Source organism: Panthera pardus, unplaced genomic scaffold (assembly GCF_024362965.1).
Source record: "Panthera pardus isolate Hobbes unplaced genomic scaffold, ASM2436296v1 HiC_scaffold_21, whole genome shotgun sequence".
Taxonomy (NCBI): Eukaryota; Metazoa; Chordata; class Mammalia; order Carnivora; family Felidae; genus Panthera; species Panthera pardus.
Window position 1 is genome coordinate 55700455 of NW_026526777.1, and position 18669 is coordinate 55719123.

General features: G+C 45.8%; 1 protein-coding gene across 4 annotated transcripts in view; it reads right to left on the minus strand.

The window, feature by feature from the left end:
• The window catches only part of PRRX1 (paired related homeobox 1), a 78675-nt gene that overhangs the window by 16699 nt on the left and 43307 nt on the right, over positions 1 to 18669 (minus strand). For all 4 annotated transcript variants that reach the window (XM_019424575.2, XM_019424588.2, XM_053909303.1 and 1 more), the window contains exons 2-3: positions 5386 to 5561; positions 199 to 380 (exon numbers count right to left, since the gene is read on the minus strand). In XM_019424575.2, coding sequence (XP_019280120.1) covers positions 199 to 380; positions 5386 to 5561 — 358 coding nt within the window. The remainder of the gene's footprint in view (positions 1 to 198; positions 381 to 5385; positions 5562 to 18669) is intronic.

Below are 18669 nucleotides of genomic sequence, written 5' to 3' on the forward strand. Positions count from 1 at the left end.
TCTCTCTTCTGCCCCAAACCCTGCTCCTGGGGCAACTAGCAAGCTCCCGTGAAAATCTGGGGGTGTCAGCAAGTTGAAAGTCTCTGAAGAGGTTAACCCAGTAAGAAATGTCAGCCAGCTGCACAAGCAGCTTTGCACGTGACCGAGCGCTGAGAAACGCATGGAAGCGGAGCAAGGGAGGGCGGGCCAATCATTCACCTGTACGGAGAGGCCGTCCCCCAGGACAGATAGTCGGTGGGTCTTGGAGCAGGACGAGGTACAATGGGTTGTTCCACGGCAGTCACGTCCCCTGAGTAGGATTTGAGGAGGGAAGCGTTTTTATTGGCCAGCATGGCTCTCTCATTCCTGCGGAATTTGGCTCTTCGGTTCTGAAACCACACCTGGAACAGCATGGGGAGGAGAGGAGGGCGTGAGGAGGGAGAGGGAAACAAAGAAGAAGAGGTTACACGAATAACGTCCTGGCTGACTGACCCTATAAATGCGTCCCCGAGGAAGACACAGGACAGGGACCGGATTCTTCCCAGAGCAATACAAATATGCCGCAGTCCTTCCCCGGTGGGCCAAGCTAGAGGGCCACTGAGGGCCAAGACTCTTACAACCGGACCCTGAGGTACTTCCCTAATCGAGCCTCCAGAGGTGAGATCCACGGCTAACATATGGGTTGTGACCCCTGTTGCTTTGTAATCAAGGAAAAGAGACAAACCTCATTAGAGTTCGGCCACGGATACAACGACATTGCTTTTTTAAGTTGTTTCAAAATTCTTCAAAATGTGACAATACCATCTGCTTTCAAAGTACTTCTTGGACATTTCAAGAAAAGTCTCTCCATCTCACCAAAGGGGCGTGTGGCAACAATTTACGAGGCAAGTGGCTCGCTTGGAAGGTGTGGGGGGCGTCGGTATAAGAGCGAGGTGAAAGGAAGTAAAAGGAAGTAACAGGGAAGAAGAGCAGCTTCTAGAAGTGAGTTTCCAGGCAGCGCCCCCGTGATGGCCCAGCCACGGGGCCCTGAAGACCAGTGCAGGACACAGGGCCCAGCCGGGGTGAGAGAGCCCACGATCTGTACGCTGGCTCCCATCGGTCGTGGGTGATGAATGTTCCAGCACTTCTAGCATGCGGAACACAGGCAGGGCAGTCTCCTGACGTTCTAGAAAGAAACACGTAAAATAGAAATGCAGATACCCAAGGTTGGAAGTGGACTGGAGCACGTTTCCCGGCAGGGTCTGAGGGGTGTGGGCAGCTCGGCCACCAAGGGCTGCACCCGATGACACAGCAGCATTGATCAAGTGCCGCGAGGACTCGGAATTACGCGAGCACATGGTGTACATTACTTCCAGTTATCGTGGCCATTCCACACTTTAGGTCGCACTGTTTTCTACTTCGGAGCTGAGGAAACAGGTTCAATGAGATTCGTCTGTTGAACTTCACACATAATAAGTGGCTGCGTGTCTGTGCTCACGGACATCTGACTCATGATCATACAACTCCTGCAGAGCGCCACGGAATTCTATTCACTCGGTTACTCATTCAAGAAATCTTTATGGAGTTCCTGCTGTGTTCCAGGATCTGTGCTAATTGCCGGGAATAGACATGAGATTTACTCTCTGCTCATAAGCAGCTCATAGTCTATTAAAAGAAGGCAGGCATGCAAATGTCAAAAACCGCCAAACAAGTCTTTTAGGTACAATTATAGAAATGCATGACAAGGTATGGGAGAAAGAAATTCTCTGGTGTGGAGTGGGACAGGTGCACAGCCTTTGGGAGCAACATTCCTATAAAATACCATGGGGCTGGTGCCCCGCAGAGTCGCGTCACTGGAAGGGCCCGGGGGGAACTCGGTAAAGGAGAATCTGGACATCTCTTTCTGGCTTCGCGCGTGCCCGGCTCTTTCGTTTCTCATGTGTCCTTTGCATGGCGATTAGATTTCTCATCTTAAATGCAGATGGAATCGTGTTAGCGCCCTGCTTCATAGCATCCACTGACTCGCTCTCCATTACTCACAGAATAAAATCAAAACTTCTTACCATAGAGCAAAGGCTGTTCAGGAATTAGCTCTTGGTCCACCAACCTGGCCACATCGTGCATCACTTGGGCCTCACACGCTGGCCCTCCATCATTTCCAGTTCTTATCCTGGACTCAAGACTACCAGACGTCTTCAGTTATTTGCCACCTCTGTGTATTCACACCAAATCTCCCTCTGCCTGCGATGGTCTCCCCCTCTTTGTCCAGGTATCAAAAGACTTGTTTTTCAAGATTAAAATTTTTTTAATGTCTATTTATTTTTAAGAGAGAGAGAAAGTGGGAGCAGGCGAGGGATGGCGGGGGAGCAGAGGATCCAAAGCGGGCTCTGTGCTGACAGCAGAGAGCTTGATGCGGGGCTCAGGCTTACAAACCGTGAGATCATGACCTGAGCCGAAGTCGGGTGCTCAACTGACTGAACCAGCCAGGTGCCCCGGTTTTTCAAGATTTAATACATCACCCCTCCTTTGTAAAGTGGGGTAGCGGAAAGAATGTGACTTTAAAGTCTATCAGCGTTGGATAAAAATACTGGCCCTATTCCTTTAAAAATTTGTCGTTGAATAGTTCTCTAATGTCTCTGATCCTCTGTTTCCTACCCAAATGGAGGAAATAATACTCACAGGGCTCTTCTGAGAGTTGGCACAGAACGGGTGCCTAACATACGTGTATTTTCACCCTTCTTCACCGGGCAGGTTTGCTCATTCCTTCCTCTGGTCTATCGCTATTTCTTGTACATTCCTTCAGTGTAGGACTCATCTTACTATATCATAACAGTGTGCTATGCACATCTGTCTTCTCTGCCTCGAGTCTACAACACCCTAAAGGAGAGGGCCAATGTCTTACTCATCCCCAGCAACCCAAAAACAGTTCCAAGAGTATAACAGGTGCCTGATAAATGTTTGGGGGTGCGGGTGGGGAAAGGAGAGGAAAAAGAAAGAGGAAGAAAAATGACTTTTGCAAAAATGATAAGCTAGGACCTCCATCCAAGAGGATTCGCAGTCTAGTTGGGGAAGCTGGCCCACATACAAGTCAATATAATACGTGTCACGTTGTGATAAATGCCATAAAAGAAGGCCAGAGTCACGAGGGACTGGTTCAGGCTGGGGGAGGGTAAGACTTCATGGAGGAGGAATAAAGTTGCACAGGGAGAATTCTGTCCTGCTCGTGTATGAAACGCCCACAGCTCTGAGAGGCATGAGAACATAGTAGGGTTGGAAAGGAGGAGGAGAAAATAGTTTCAACATATAAGACAGCATTCGTTCATTGTTGGACTGGGAGGAAGACCAACTCACAAACTGCTCTTTCACATTAAAAAAATTATTTTTTTCCAGCTTTGCCCCATCCAGGTTTCCTTATTTACAATTCAGATCACCACGGCAGAAGTGGTACTTCAAGGTACGGTGGGGGGGGGGGGGGGGGCGGTTATTGGTCTAAAATGACTCATTACACCACTGTAGGCCAAGCTTGGGGCACAGAAGCTATGGGGGTTTTGAAGGGAGAGGAAGGGATTGAAAAGTGGAAATACGGAGCCTGTTTGGAGAGCTGTGGTTAGCTGCACAGGGGACGAGGATGTGGGAAGGCAGACCTCAGGATTTCGCTTTGGATGGTGGGATCCAGGCAGCAAAACCGAGTCCCGTCCCTGCACATCCTGCCGGTCTCTCTCACCTGAGCCGGGAGGGATTGCCACGCAGTGCCCAGTGCCTCACGCTTTCTCCTGACCCACGTGGCGCCATGGGGTCTGGGCCACTTCCCCTTTGGTGGCCGACCTCTTTTTGTTCTCCTGGGGAGCACTTCTAGGTGAGGCGGATGCGTCCCTATGGGGAGAACTCTTGCAAAGTTTCTCACCAGGCTGAAGGGACCTCCAGGACCCTCTCCGTCAACCCAACCAGTGTCCCTCACGGTACACCTCCTGTCAAGGCACAGACACGGCCTCAACGCCCTGAGGGTCTAGCTCAAGCGCCTGTCAGTCGAGAGATCTGTCATCTGCAGAAGGGAATCCCTCAAGCCCAAACTGAACACAAATATACAAACAATACCTTCCTCAAGAAGACAAGACAGATTGGCCTGGTCCCCTTCCACTCTTACCAAGATGGCGGCTCACCCCCCGGCTAGGCAGAGGACAATGAGATCTTTGCTTCCAGCAGAGGTAGCAAAGGGCCCCTGGAAAAGCACTTAGCCAGCAGACTCTTACTTATTCAAAGTCGACTCCATGCTTAAAAGCATGAACTCTGCATATCTGCACTCCAATCCGAGCTTAGCTACGCCCTAGCTGCGTGAGGCCCGGCAAAATACTGTAACCTCTCTGTGTCTCAGTTTCCACGTCTGCAAGGTGAAGAATACTATCCACCTCATTGAACTAGCAGGACGATTAAACAGTTTATATAAAGGACTTAGAACGCTACTCGGCCTATAAGGGTTCAAGCAGTGTTAATTATTACATTATTACCTTCATTAGTACTAATCCCGGGTTGTGTTATTTCTAGATGCCTGGATAGCAGTTGATGTGTCATGGCATTAATGTCACAAAGAATTGCTGTTCTCTCTCTACACGGTCTTACGTGCCTTTGCTCTTCATCGCTTCACAGAAGCACAGAATCATCTACCGGAACGTGCTCTTAACGCAGTTCCTAAACGCAAGGTCTCTGATGGGCTCATTTCTACTGCCACCAGGGTCCATAAACGTGTATATTTGTAATACGTCTCTTGAAGGTTTGTATGTTCCCAAAGTCTGGGAAGGAAAACTGACGTGGGGAACGGAGAATTCATCTCCGTGGCCACCCTAGAGCTCAAATTGAAAGCTGGGGGATGGGGGGGTGGGGGGGTGGGGGGGGAGGGCCGAGTCAAATGCTCCGAAGTACAACGTTCATACCATGAATCTGAAAGGGCGGGCAACAAGGAGTGAGAAGTCAGAGCTGTAGCGAGGCATATTCTGCCCACCTAAGGGCTTACATCTGATTTTTAAAAATACTAAGCTGCCCAAAGAAACGCAGCTCGGATCCGATTCTCCCTCGTGCTGCCCCCTTTTTTTTTTTTTTTTAATTTTTTTAATGTTTATTTATGAGACAGGGAGAGACAGAGCATGAACGGGGGAGGGTCAGAGAGAGAGGGAGACACAGAATCTGAAACAGGCTCCAGTCTCTGAGCTGTCAGCACAGAGCCCGACGCGGGGCTCGAACCCATGGACCGCGAGATCATGACCTGAGCCGAAGTCGGACGCTTAACCGACTGAGCCACCCTTAACCGACTGAGCCACCCAGGAGCCCCTACCCCTTTATCATCTTTCTCAGCAGCAGCCCCTGTTTGAAACCAACGACCCGTGTTTTCGAGCAGTCTGCAGAGGTGTGCCCCTGAGGTGGTACTTTGGTTACCTGCACTCTGGCCTCGGTGAGGTTCACCCGGCGGGCGAGGTCCTCTCGCACAAAGGCGTCTGGGTAGTGTGTCCGCTCAAAGACGCGCTCCAGAGCCTGCAGCTGGCTGCTGTTGAAGGTCGTCCGGTTCCTCCGTTGCTTTCTCTTCTTCTTTTCCTCGGAGTTCAGCTGGTCATCTGGGGCAGAAAAATTGATGCTAAGGAGCTAAAGTCATGTCGGAGTCCCCAGGTACACTCTGGCTGAATATCTATGGTAAGGGATCATCGCATTCACTCACATTCTTATCAAAGTGTTGGAACCAAATGCCACTTTCAGGGGGCAGATTCGGGCATCGGCGCTCTTGAGGTCACAAGCCGACGACCCCCAGGGAGTTCTGATGTTTGGCTGTTGCTTCTAAATCTGGGACCAGACCCGAACCGACAGGGAGACATTTCTTGCACGTTCCTCGAACCCTGTTCCGTCAAAGATGGCTAAAGGAAAATCTTACTCCTACCCATGATCCCTAGACTTCTCTAGAGATGAGGGAAGAAGGGTGGATTGCATTGGACCTTATTTGCCGTATATTATGTTCATTCATACAATTTCACAACCAAGGAAACCAACTATTCCCTGGTTCCTTCTCCTCAACATACCCACACAAACACAAATGGAGAGTTACGGAGGGAAAAAATGTGTTCAAACTGATTAGAATGATTCCTGTTTTACCACGCATTCTCCCAGAAACCTCAAGTCATTTCTGACTGCATCTGCTCTCGCTAAGGCTGGCTAGGGAGGCCTCAGCCTAGTTCAAGGATGGTGCTCCAACACCATCAACCAAAGCCAGCATCGGCTTGGGACGTGCCCTAGGAGAACGCAAGCACGGGGAAGAGTACTGAAAGATCTCTGAAACAGTTTCACCCCAAACTGGAGTTCTAGGGCCCTGAGATCTTAGGAACCTTTGGAGAATCGGGACCCCAATTCTTCACCTGTCGAGATCCCCCCTGCCTTGTTTTCCGCTGAGTTCTCCCAAAGGCACCTTGGCAAACTGATCGCCCAGGATGCTCTTGGAAACAAGAGGGTAGCATGCTCCCATCCTGCCACCTGACACAGTCCAAGCAGGAATGACAGATGTGTGAATCCAAGCGGAACACCCGTTGTGCTACCATGACCACCATCCAGGTGAGGTCCAAACCACGGCAAAGGCCATGTAGTTCTCAGAGGTGCTGAGGCCTAAGACACACGCTCTGCCTGAGGGACTGGACTATTAGCTCTCGGCCAGTTTTATTTCCAACATGTGAGGTTGGAAATCCTGATCCTCTCTGACCATAAACATACAACCCACTCAAGAAAGGGACCAGCATGAATCATGATGTCCCAAAGAAAAATGATGCCTACCTGAGCTATAGCATTATCTAGATTTGGGTGTGCATTCAAAGCATAGCTTGAATCCAAGAGCTCCTGGCCCAGATCTCTGAGCGCCTGACAACTGAGGCCTCTAAGTGGTTTTGATCAGAGTTTTCATGAGTGCCGCCTTCCCAGAATAGATACTTGGGGTAGAGACTGCGCATTTCCCCCGGATATTTAAAGCACCCGGATAGCGTAAGTACCTGTTGCATTTGTTTTCAAGGAAAATGTGAAACTTTTCTTGTCTTTAGAAAACTGTTACTGTTGAAAGAAACCACATGATCCCAATCCCATTCTTCCAGCTAAGAAGGTGCCGACACCCATTCTGTCAGCTTCAGGGTTGTGATTCACAGTTGACCGCCTCCCTGGTTTCTTCCATTCGTGGTACCCCAACCAGGAGCCCTGCTTTGAAGACGCTGCTGTGACATTTTCAATAAGAATGTCAGACCAGTGGCATCCTGAGAATGAAGCCAATCTAATTATCATGATCTCTGGGATCTATCAAGACCGGGAACATCCCACCCAGCATCCTGTTCGGCTACCAGCGAAATCCATTTGCAATTACATCTACACTAGAATTCACACACCTGGGGTCAAACCGCTCTCAGCGGCTGCCTCACATCTGTGTTCTCCTTCCTATTAAATATTGGGAGGCTTTCCTGTTGGTCTCATTCTCTTTCCCAAATCTCTTTGTCTACAGTTTGATCTGTCTTGCACTTCAGGTCTCTCTGGGTCGTCTAGGCCTTTTTCACAGTGCCACCATCTGGATTTCATGCTCCTACGAAGCCAAAGTCTGGGGGAAAAAAATCCTTAGTTTCCATACCTGCCCAGGACTGAGACCAATTAGACCCTCGGCTATTATTCTTATTCCTATCAAGGAAATCCCTTCTTAAGCCGATCCCATGATCTATTTCTTCCCTCAAAGAAGTCTTCCTCAGGTATAACCACAAATTCTAAATCCTTTCTTCTGGTTTGTAAGCCTTTTCTTTTTGTGCTGCCACACTCTGATCAAGAACAAGGGTATTTTGTGTTTTGTTCTTAGTACTACAACCTGCTACATAATCTCTTGGTAGTTCTTTGAAATCGTCCACTGTTCACTCAAATTCCACCGACTGTCCACCATAAACCACCAGCTCCCCCGACGTGGGAGTAAGGGAAGTGGAGAATTATAGTTTGTGACACAGAATAAATAGCTATGATGGCCTGAAACAATTCCAGCAAAAGTTTCCCAGTGAATGTTCTTGTTGTTTTTAACAAATGAAAACAGCAGTCCAGATCACGTGCAAGGTGAGAAAAGACACACAAATAACAGGGGTCCACGGACTCCGGATCTGGCAAACGTCCTTCAAAGTGCAAGGATAATGGAAAGAGACACTGAGTGGGCAACAGAGACAGCTTGAGCGGCAGTCCTTGGCTCGTCTGTCTTTGCTCACTATCCACAAGCTGCGCGCTCCCTGTTTTCCTCCAAGAACACCGAAGACAGGACCCAACACGGTCTCCCGGGCAGCACGAGAGGAAACGTAAACATTGCAGAGGTTCACAAATGTGGGGCATCTGAAGGGCCTGTGATAAGCTCTTTTACCAGATTCCGGACTCCGGTTAAGTAGAGGGGAGAGAATTCGGTGTATTTTTATCACTGCAGGTAAATCATCTTTCTCGTAAAACCAGTTGCTTCGAAAGTGGATTTTGATACCCTTGCTGCCCAAGGATACTGATGTCCGATTGGACTTCGGGAAGCATTTCCTGTTTTGAAATTCTGAAGTGGGTAGGAGTCACCAAGCTGCAGAATAACCACAGAGGACACGGACGGATTCGTCTCAAAATCAATATTTCTATTCCAAGGTGTTTATGGATTTTATGAAGGATTCTGTATTTTTATGTATGCTATGGATGACTAGTAAATTGCAAGTATACAGTTACTGCCACGATTTCTAATAAAAAGCTTGGACTCACGAGTCATAAAACATTGGCACCAAGTGAAGCCAGAGAAATTGCCTAATTCAACCCCCTCATTGTATAGATGAGGTAAACGAAGGCTTGAAGGATGAAGTGACTTACCCCAAATTACACTACCAGCTGTGACGGAGCCAGAGCTAGAAGCCAGGACTCCTAATTCCACTCCAGTCTCAAGTACAAATGACAATAGTCATGTTGTATGAAGCATCAGAGATATAAATAAAAACCCCTATTCTGGGAAAATTTTCTGGGGAACACAGGTTTTTCCATATGAGCTACATAAAGAGGGTCTAAGATAGGGGGTGCATGTGTATCACATGTTGTCATTCCTATCAGAACATTTAAAAATGTAAACAGTCTCATCTAGAATAGCTACTTTGATCCAGATGTTCTTGAATTTTCTTTTTCAATGGCTTCTATAAGTCCCTGCTTCATCAATTAAACATGTGCAGGGGGATTTTTGCACAGTAGGAAACCCCGTCTTCCATCTTCTCTCCACATCCATATTAGCCCTTCTCTTCCTTTCGTTCTGGGACACAGTTCAACATCTCTGCTTCCTGTGGCACATCGCAAATGTTACCTCCTCTAAGACTTTGCTGATAACTTCTATCCATATTGATCTCTCCATTCTCTTAATCCCCACCTATATTTTAGTATACTACCAAATACTTTGTTTTAGAGGGGGGAGAGGGGCAGAGAGAGAGAGAGAGAGAGAGAGAGAGAGAGAGAGAGAATCTTAAGCAGGCTCCATGCTCAGGGGGGGAGCCCGACTCAGGGCTCAATCCCACGACCCTGGGATCATGTGCTGAGGCAAAATCAAGAATCAGACACTCAACCAACTGAGCCATCCAGGCTCCCCTAACCAAATATTTTTTTAAAAAATTATGGTTTCATCCTTTCTGTGTAAATGTTTTGTCACTTCGAGGCACTCATATATTCCTGTAGAAAAGGTATAGGGTCCCTTGATAAATGGCATGACAATAAAAACATAAGAGTCGGGTAGTAATTGTAGCATAGAAGCAGTCTCAGAAAATCAGAGCTTTGGCGATTCATCTGGTTTTAAACGGCTGAATGATTTCTGAATTCCAATTATTTTTTTTAACAGCCCATAGCAAATAGTTAGGCTAGCAAATAGTAACCATTTAGGTTAGGTTAGGTTAGGTTAGGTTAACAGTCTCTTTTGTTTCTGGATCACCTTACCGGTGGAGGAAAGAAAACGTTTACCGTTTCTTTTTCAGATCGGTCAGTCATCATCAGATCTAGACCTGGGAAAGATCTGTGTGGTTCCGATTCCTTTGTAAGTGCAGGAGTTAGTCCTTCATTTTCATTCCTTACTAGAAAAGCAGCTCCGAGATAAATGAATGGTTTCCACGAGCGGAAGCACAGGCGAGAAAGAGGTGCTTAAGGTGTTTGCAATGGATCAGGATGTTAGAACACTCCAGAGAAGAGAGCCCCTAAGTCCTAGGCGGGACGTCCCTTGTACATTCAACCAGTAGTTAAAGGGAACACCAGCTCCGTCCTAGGTTCTGGGCTGAAATTCACCGTGGACTCCACATATGGCTGCCGGAGCCTCCCTGGAGAGAGGGTGGAGAAGACAGCGTGAGGCGTGAGGAGGGCCATCCTCAAGCAGAAGGGCCAGGCGGCACGCCGTGACCCCTACTCACTAGGGCGCCGCACTCACCACGCAGGCTTCATTAACTCCCAAAGACCTCGGCCCTCTCTCTGCCCCGCATCTGGTGGGAGATGCCTCGGAGATTCCAAATAGGTCAGCCAAATGTAATTTAAAGGTAGAGCAAAAACATATTTTAGGAATAAAATCCGAAGAAAAATGTGTTTCGTACGCCTGAGTCACATCAATTTGGAAAGAAATCTGATGCAAGAAGATAAAACGCCAGCTTCAGTAGCAGAAACCAACCACCACATCAAAGCGTGTCTTCTTCCTTTGGGTTGAAAACATGGCAGGCAAGCGGCTCTAAAGAGCAGCCCGCTGATCGTTTTATGGGCCTGGAAGAATGTTTTCAAAGGAACTTCCATTGCACAACAACTACTTACTTTAATGGGATTTGTGTGGTTCGGGCCCGGCAACCTTTGGAGAATTGAAGGGAAGTATAATTGCAAAAGCCACTAAAAACTGTTTAGCTTTTATTGCAAGGCCTATGAAAAGCAGCAAGACGCAGCCGTGGTATTCGTTTGAGTTTCTTTGGTTACACTAAGCTGCAATTGCAATTGAGACAGCATCCTTTTAATACGCGCCCCGATAGGTGGCACATGGGTCACTTAACGGGGATGGCTGTTGCAGTGTAGACCGAGCTCAGTGCGTCACAACGACCAAAGCCAAAGTTAGCAGCACATCTACACCTTCTCAAGAGTAGACCTGGTATCTCCCATCCCTGAACCCCAGCAACTGTCAAGAGTGCCCGGGTCTCTGCCAACGCAAGTGTCCAACGTGCAAGCTATTTCCACCTCAGGGTGCAGCTGCCAGACCCTGAACGTCGCGTGACGGTCCTTGATGTGTAGAGTTTTTTTCTTTCCTGTCAACTTGGCAAGTGCCACTCTTTCTTTTCAGTCAAGTATCAGTCCTAAACCCTAGAAACGAGCATGAAAACACGTTAAATGTAATTTTGGGGCCATCTGTCCTTTGGAGAATACAATCCTTTTTCCAAGGGACATAATTCTCAATCATCTTATCTACTTTACCTCTCTTAAGACACTTTTCTGAAAAGATTCCTGATCGGAACCCCAATGAGACCCGATATAAAGCCAGCCTCCTCATGCAGTCCCATACTGGAACCCTAGCTTTCTTTTGGGACGAGGTGCATAATTTCCCCCTGCTGGCATTTTCCACGTGGCTCTCAGTCTATTTTATTTATTCACGTATTTCTTTTTTGTTCAAATTCGAGTTCGTTAACATACTGGGTCATCTTGGTTTCGGGAGTAGAACCTGGTGATTCGTCTCTTACATAACGACTCCTGAGTCCGATTTAGACCGTAACCTCAGAGTACGAAGTTTATGTTTGTACTCAAATGAAGCTCTTATCAATGCTCAATAGATACAAATTAGTAATCAGGTGTAAAATATCCTATACTGGAATTATTATTGCAGGAGTTCAGCTGCTGCACAAGTTACCTTCTCTTTGATGAAAAATAAAATTCTGGCTTCAGATATGTAACCTACTCCCAATGTCTCTGTGGATGAATCACGTATATACTTATTTTCAATTCATTTTTAGATGTCAAAAAAAAAACCACTGAAAAATAAGAATGTTTCCATCAGACCCAACTAAACTGCCACTGGCAGGTGGCCACAGTGACGGGGAGCAGAAGTTGAACTGGCTTCGGAATCAAGATGACCCGTGCTCTCCCACAGGCCCTGCTACTTCCTGGCTGTGTGACCTTGGGTAAGACCCCTCCCTTCTCTGAGCCTCAGTTTCCAAAACAATAAAAGGGAAGACCACCTACCTCCCAGGGTCATTTGAAAATGTAATGACCACACAGTAGGCGTATAGTCTGGCACATAGTAGGCATTTGGTAAGTGGTGGATTATATAGCTACTTCGTTACCCCTCAGAGACAGGCTGCTCAAAACCCCTGCTGTTGTTTTTTTTTTTTTCCTTCTGTTCACTGTTTGTTGGTATTTAATCGGCAAGCTTTCTATCGTAGCGTAACAGTGGAGAAAGCGAGAAAACCATTCACATGTGTGAGAGGGCTTCGTTCGTTTGAAGGAGGGCAGGACTGAGACCTAGGGAGCTTGAAAAATGAGCAAAAGCCTTAAAAAATCAAGATCTGAGACATGGTGGTTGACCAAAAATTGTACCATAGAAGTCATGCACAGACATTTGTCCAAAAAGCCTCATTCGGGACATATTCTGTCGTTAGTCAATCCTGGCTTTCTAACAAGACATTTTTCCTTTTTCACTTCAGATGTTGAGGAAACATTCAGAAAGCAGGCCGACTCTCCACTCAAAGACAGGGAAGCCATCGGTACCTTGAACAAGTAATCCCAGAAATGAATTTTAAAAAAGAGACAGACAGACAGGAAAAAGGAAGAAGGCCAAGGGCTAAAGCCAGGCTATGAAAATTCAATGATTTCCCAGCCTGTTTGCCTTGGGTTGACTAATTTGGTTGCCACATGTCTAAAAACACAAAACTTGGGTCATATTACTCAATATTTATTCAGTGACTTTTTTTTTTTCTAAATGTCTGAGCACTTTGGTAAATGCCAAAGGGATGAAAAGAAAACCAAGAAAGGCAAAGTTCTGGGAAAAGAGCGAGCTCTGACTGAGATTTTAAAAGCTTTCTAAACTTGCAGTATTCCAGGTGTGTGGTCCCCTTGGAAGTGCTGATGTTTCGAGCAGGATTACAAACACAGCTCTAGATGAGCCATAGGCTCCTGCCTTCTTCTGGTGCCATTTTTTCCTTTGTAGTGAGACTGTTGTCATCTTGTAAATGACACAACATCAATCTTGACATGAGCAGTAGAAATTGGTGTCTTCATGGGAGGTAACCACCGTGTGTTGGTTTTTTTTTTTTTTTTTGATGATTCATTTTTTTTTGGCAATAAATTTTAATGGTTCTAAAGAAAAAGCTGGTTTAAAAAAAACAGCTTTAAAAAAGCACAACTAAAAGCAGAAGGAATGAAGGAGATGTACCCCATTAATGAGGAAGCTCAGCTCTTGGAAGGACAGTAGCCATGGAACAACTCTTTTAGTTGGAGAAAAAGACAATTATGAGGCAATTATGAGGCATTTAAATACTTGAGAGTAGGGGTGCGACTTGTACTTCCTTAACTTTGTCATCTCAAGGGTTTTCTCTCTCTCTCTCTCTCTCTCTCTCTCTCTCTTTTTTTCACCTCAAGTTTTAACTGTAGGACAACAAGCCCACAAGAGAGAAAGCCACGGGGAACAGAGAATTCACGTTTCATGGCAATAAAAGACGGGGCCAAGGTAATTCTGTAACAACACCACATAGAGTAGAAGAGGGAGGCCGGAGAGAAAATAAAAGCCCGTCTCAGGTGTTGCCCCAGTCTTTGACATCAGACTAAGATGAAGACCGAAACATACTAAAATGGTCAACATAAGAGGCTTGGTATTTTTAAATAATGTTTAAATGAAAGGAAATCAAAAATTGTCCTTCAAGAATAAGAAAAACCTCACAGTGATATAAAGCTGAATGTTTTTTGGAGGAATATGCCACACCGTAACATCGCTGCATTTCAAATTTCTCATCTGTCAAATGGGTTGTGTTGAGATATAAACAATACATGTTTTTAAAACTGTAATGATTAGGCATGTACATTTCCTTCTATTTTTTTTTTATTTTTTAAAGATGAGAATTCTTTTTTTTTTCAAATGTTTATTTATTTTGAGAGAGAGAGAGACAGAGAGAGAGAGAGTGAGAGTGCACGCCTGAGCCAGGGAGGGGCAGAGGGAGAGAGAAAGAGAGAGAGAGAGAGAGAGAGAGAGAGAGAGAGAGAGAGAGTCGTAAGCAAGCTCCACGCTCAGTGCTCAGCACAGAGCCCATCCTGGGGCTCGAACTCATGAACCGTGAGGTCATGACCGGAGCCAAAATCAAAGAGTCGGATGCCCAACCAACTGAGCCACCCAGGTGCCCCTTCTATTTTGTTTTAAATGCTACTATGGAGCAATTGTGGAAAGGGCTTTGGAGTGGCAATCAGGAGGCTCACATTCTACCCCAGCAGCATTCCTGGCCAAATCCGTGATGTAAAGCTTCGGCGGACTTACGGGCAAAGTTACAGGTTGGAGTAGGTGACTAAGATCTCTTTCAATTCCAACGTTGCGGGTTTCTACAATTGTTTTATATTTTCCATATCTTGCCCAATAGAAAAGTACGAATAATTGCTTATTTAAGGCAATGTCTGAATCTTGTCCTTTGTTGTTATTGTTGTCATATTTTTGTTTTGCCTTGTTTCGTTTTGTCTCTGTTCTGGAACATCCTTGGCTAGGTGTTATATTGGAAGAAGACTATACTGTAATTACCCGTGCCTGGAGAAAGCCCAGGTGATTGACCTGTTCCTCTATACCCAGAGCATACTGCAGAGGTCAGTCTCCAAGCTGGAATCAATGTGACTGTTTTTTTTTTTTTAATTTTTTTTTTAATGTTTATTTATTTTTGAGACACAGAGAGACAGAGCATGAATGGGGGAGGGGCAGAGAGAGAGAGGGAGACACAGAATCGGAAGCAGGCTCCAGGCTCTGAGCCATCAGCCCAGAGCCCGACGCGGGGCTCGAACTCACGAACTGCGAGATCATGACCTGAGCCGAAGTCGGACGCTCAACCGACTGAGCCACCCAGGCGCCCCTCAATGTGACTATTTTAAAAGAAATTTTAAAAAGCAGAGGGTCAGAAAGTGCCTGGTGGCTCAGTTAACGGTCTGACTCCTTCAGTCAGTTAACCATCTGACTCTTGATTTCGCCTCAGGTCATGATCCCAGGGTCGTGGAATTGAGCCCCGAGTTGAGCTCCACGTCAGGCTCTGTGCTGGGCATAGAGCCTGCTTAAGATTCTCTCTCTCCTTCTCCCTCCACACCTGTCCCACTTGCACACTCTGTCTCTCTAATAAATAAATAAATAAATAAATAAATAAATAAAATCCGGTCACCTTTAAGCACAGTCTAGAGAAAGAGGAAATCTGAGAGGTTCCTAAAGAGACAGCTATTCTAATCTTTAAATTTGTCAAACAGAAATGAGAATAACTGTTATTTCTCTTCTTTCTTCTACCAGCCTTGACCTCCTAACCACAGCTTAGCTAACCGTGGCCTTGCTGAGAACACTGTCTATATCAACCACCTTAGGCTAATCCCAAAAGTGACATCACTAACAATGGTCACACTCAGTCTTGACCTTCACAGGTTTTCACTAGCACCCAGTTCATTCATTTGAACAAATATTTACCGAGCATGTGCTACGTGCCAGGCAAATAGGTGCTCTGAGAAATGTCGACAAACCCTTTCAAGAACTTCATCCCTGGTTTGGGGAAAGAAGTCACAAGTACTTGAAAAGTAAAGTGACAGTAACCAAGAGATATTCCAGGAGGGGTGGCAGCCAGCAGAGCCGATGATAGGCAAGGGAGGAGGGCAGAGACAGCAGCGTGAGTGGTAGGTCCAAAGACAGTCTGTAGAGGTTTTCTCTGTCCTATGAAAGTCCAGCATCCCTCTCTCAGCCACATTGTGACATGTCACTCCATCACCCTACTCTACTTGTGCTGCAGACAGTGGTGACATTTTCCTCGTCTTTCATTTACATTCTTCTTTCACCTTGATTCTGCCCAACTCCACAAGCTTACCTGTATCCACTGACTACATCGATGGCTCCTTGTCCTTCTCCAAGCCTCAGTTTACCTGTCAGCAATTCACAAGGACCTTCTCTGATCACCAACCAGAAGCAGCCTTCTTATCATTATTCTCTGTCCGGCATCTGAACCATCTGCTTTACGACAACCCTTCTGACCATCTGTAATTACTGCTGCTGACTGCCTCACTCGAATACAAGCTCCGCGAGGAACGATTTCTGACTCGTTACCTGTAGCGTCCCGGCAACTGGCGTTAGCGTCTGGTACATTTTAGGCACTTTTCTTGGGACGACTGAATATGTTAACCGTGCTTGGTGAAAATGCCTATTTGGCACAGCCTGATCGGTTCACATTCAGCCACCAAACCTGACAGCCCCTTCGGGGATGAGTCTCAGTGAAGTCTCGGCACACAAATTTTCCTGAGATGAAGGTTTACTTCACTCTTTATAAGACACGTAAATTCCAAGAGCGTGTGTTATCCAGGTCTTGCACGAACTTTCTCCGTGCGAGACTTTGCATCAGTAATTAGCTCCCCAAATTAGAAGGCAAGCCTGGAAGGCGGGTGAGCCAAGCCTATAGAATGGAGCCCCCTACATCTTGGCAGCCCCCAGTAAATGCTTGGCTTTGATAATGATGACCCGTATGGAATTATTGACCATTTTGGACATGCCCTGGCACGGTCATGTCTATGTGCCAAAAAATATGTTTAGCTTTGGGTTGTATTTTCTTCTAGTTAGTCATTTCTAGTCACTGTGTTTTCTGTTCCTTTTCACTGGCAGAGGAGCTTGGGCCAAAGCCTGGCTACTTTATTCTCTACCATACAGCAACATGACTCCCTGCCAACCACACCTAAACCTTAATTATACGGTGATTTCCTCTCCAAGGATGTGTGACTGTTTTAACTAGTAAGAAAGCTGATGCACTAAGGTCACATGAAGTTAAAAAAAAAAAGTTTTGGGCAAAACACTCAAAACTCCATGCGGAATAATCTTAGTCCACTGAATCATGTCCCCTGTTGTTGAACAGCCCTAAAGAACTCCTTGTTAATAGGTGATTCTGTCCGCCTGGAGTGGAAACCTATGAGTAATCTATGTGTCACTGTGAGTCATGTCATGGCCACCACTTCCAACTCCCCATCATCTGAAAGTTGGCAAGAAGAATTCAGACTGCTCAACTCATAACAGGAAGAAGCCAGGATGGAGGAAAGACCTAATAACCAATTTTATTGATTAAAAAAACAAAAGATACCAGAAAAGGAGGCTAACCCAAGGTAAGAACAATGGCTTCTTCGTCGCCACCGAACACATTCTCTTCCCTGGCATCTGTTTCCAATGTGCCTCTGGCGCTAACACAGGTGCTCTTCCTTCCACAACCTTGAGTCTCTTTCCAGATTTCCCCTCGTTTTAGAGGGCTTTCAGACTTGTAAATTACTTTCAAGAAAGGACTTTGATAGCAATATGTTGAAGCAAGAGGAAGGACAAACGGGGGCAGGCCAGTGTGTAATCCCACTACAGCCATTCCCCAGCCATCGATAGGACTTTCGTTTGCCAGCTTCCTTCTTATTACACTTCCATTCCTCTGCAATTCCAATTAAAATGGCACAGAGTTAATGATGTGATTAACTTACTGGGAAGTCAGCACATTCAAAATAAAGTGTCTCGAGGATAAACTGGAAGATTTTATGAACTCAAGGGACCCCAGTAAAGGACATATACTGATTCGGTAGGTAGGTGGAAGAAGAGATTTTGGAAAATCAGATTTTATAAGCAAACTGTTTGCCATAAATTGGTTAAAGGAAAGTATGTGTATGACAGTGGGTTTAGGCAAAAGTGGAGACATCTTAGCATGTACAATTTTTTATGTAGCCAACGAGGGAGTTATTTACAAGGACGTCTTCTCCTCTTTGGCTCTTCAGACATGTTTTGCAGACCCTTGCTGGGCTCCTTCATCTTATTCATTTGATTATTTCTATCAAGGTTTTTTTTAGGGATAGTGATCACACCTCCTTTGGTAGCATCAGTAAACTTCTTCCTTTACTACAGATCTGTTAGTTTGGGGATAAAGCTCCTTGGTTAGAAGGATCCTTGTGATTTTCTTTCCTGAGGACTTCAGTTTTAGATTGAGTCCCAGCTCTTCCCAAGGCTAAAGGGACACTAGCTTTGCCGGCCGCTGTGGTTAGGTGGTCACCAAATAATATGAGATAGTTAACTTCTTGACCGGAGAGAGCCCATTTTTTAATACCAAAGCTTATCTCTAGTCACAGCCCCAGACCAGATTTATTCAATAGTTTTATACCCCTTCTCACATTTTCCACAATTCAATATTCTAAAAAGTTTTTTCATAGAATTTTATCATTAAGGCTTTACATAATGGTTGGGGGTGGGGCTCCAGTCGATTAGAAGTCAGACAATGTGGGGTTTCACTCTGTCCCTAAAAAGTCATGTGATTTTTTTTTTCCAGCCATGTAATCTTAAGAATGTAACTTTGCCAAGTGGGTTTCCATTTGACCCTTGTCAAAAAGGGTATTGCCCTAGATTGTTTCAAATATCTCTTCCTGATTTTAACTTACAAATTCCTTTTTCAAATACTTGACCAATGGAGAAATCTAATAATAATATGTTTAGTCCATGTTTGTAAT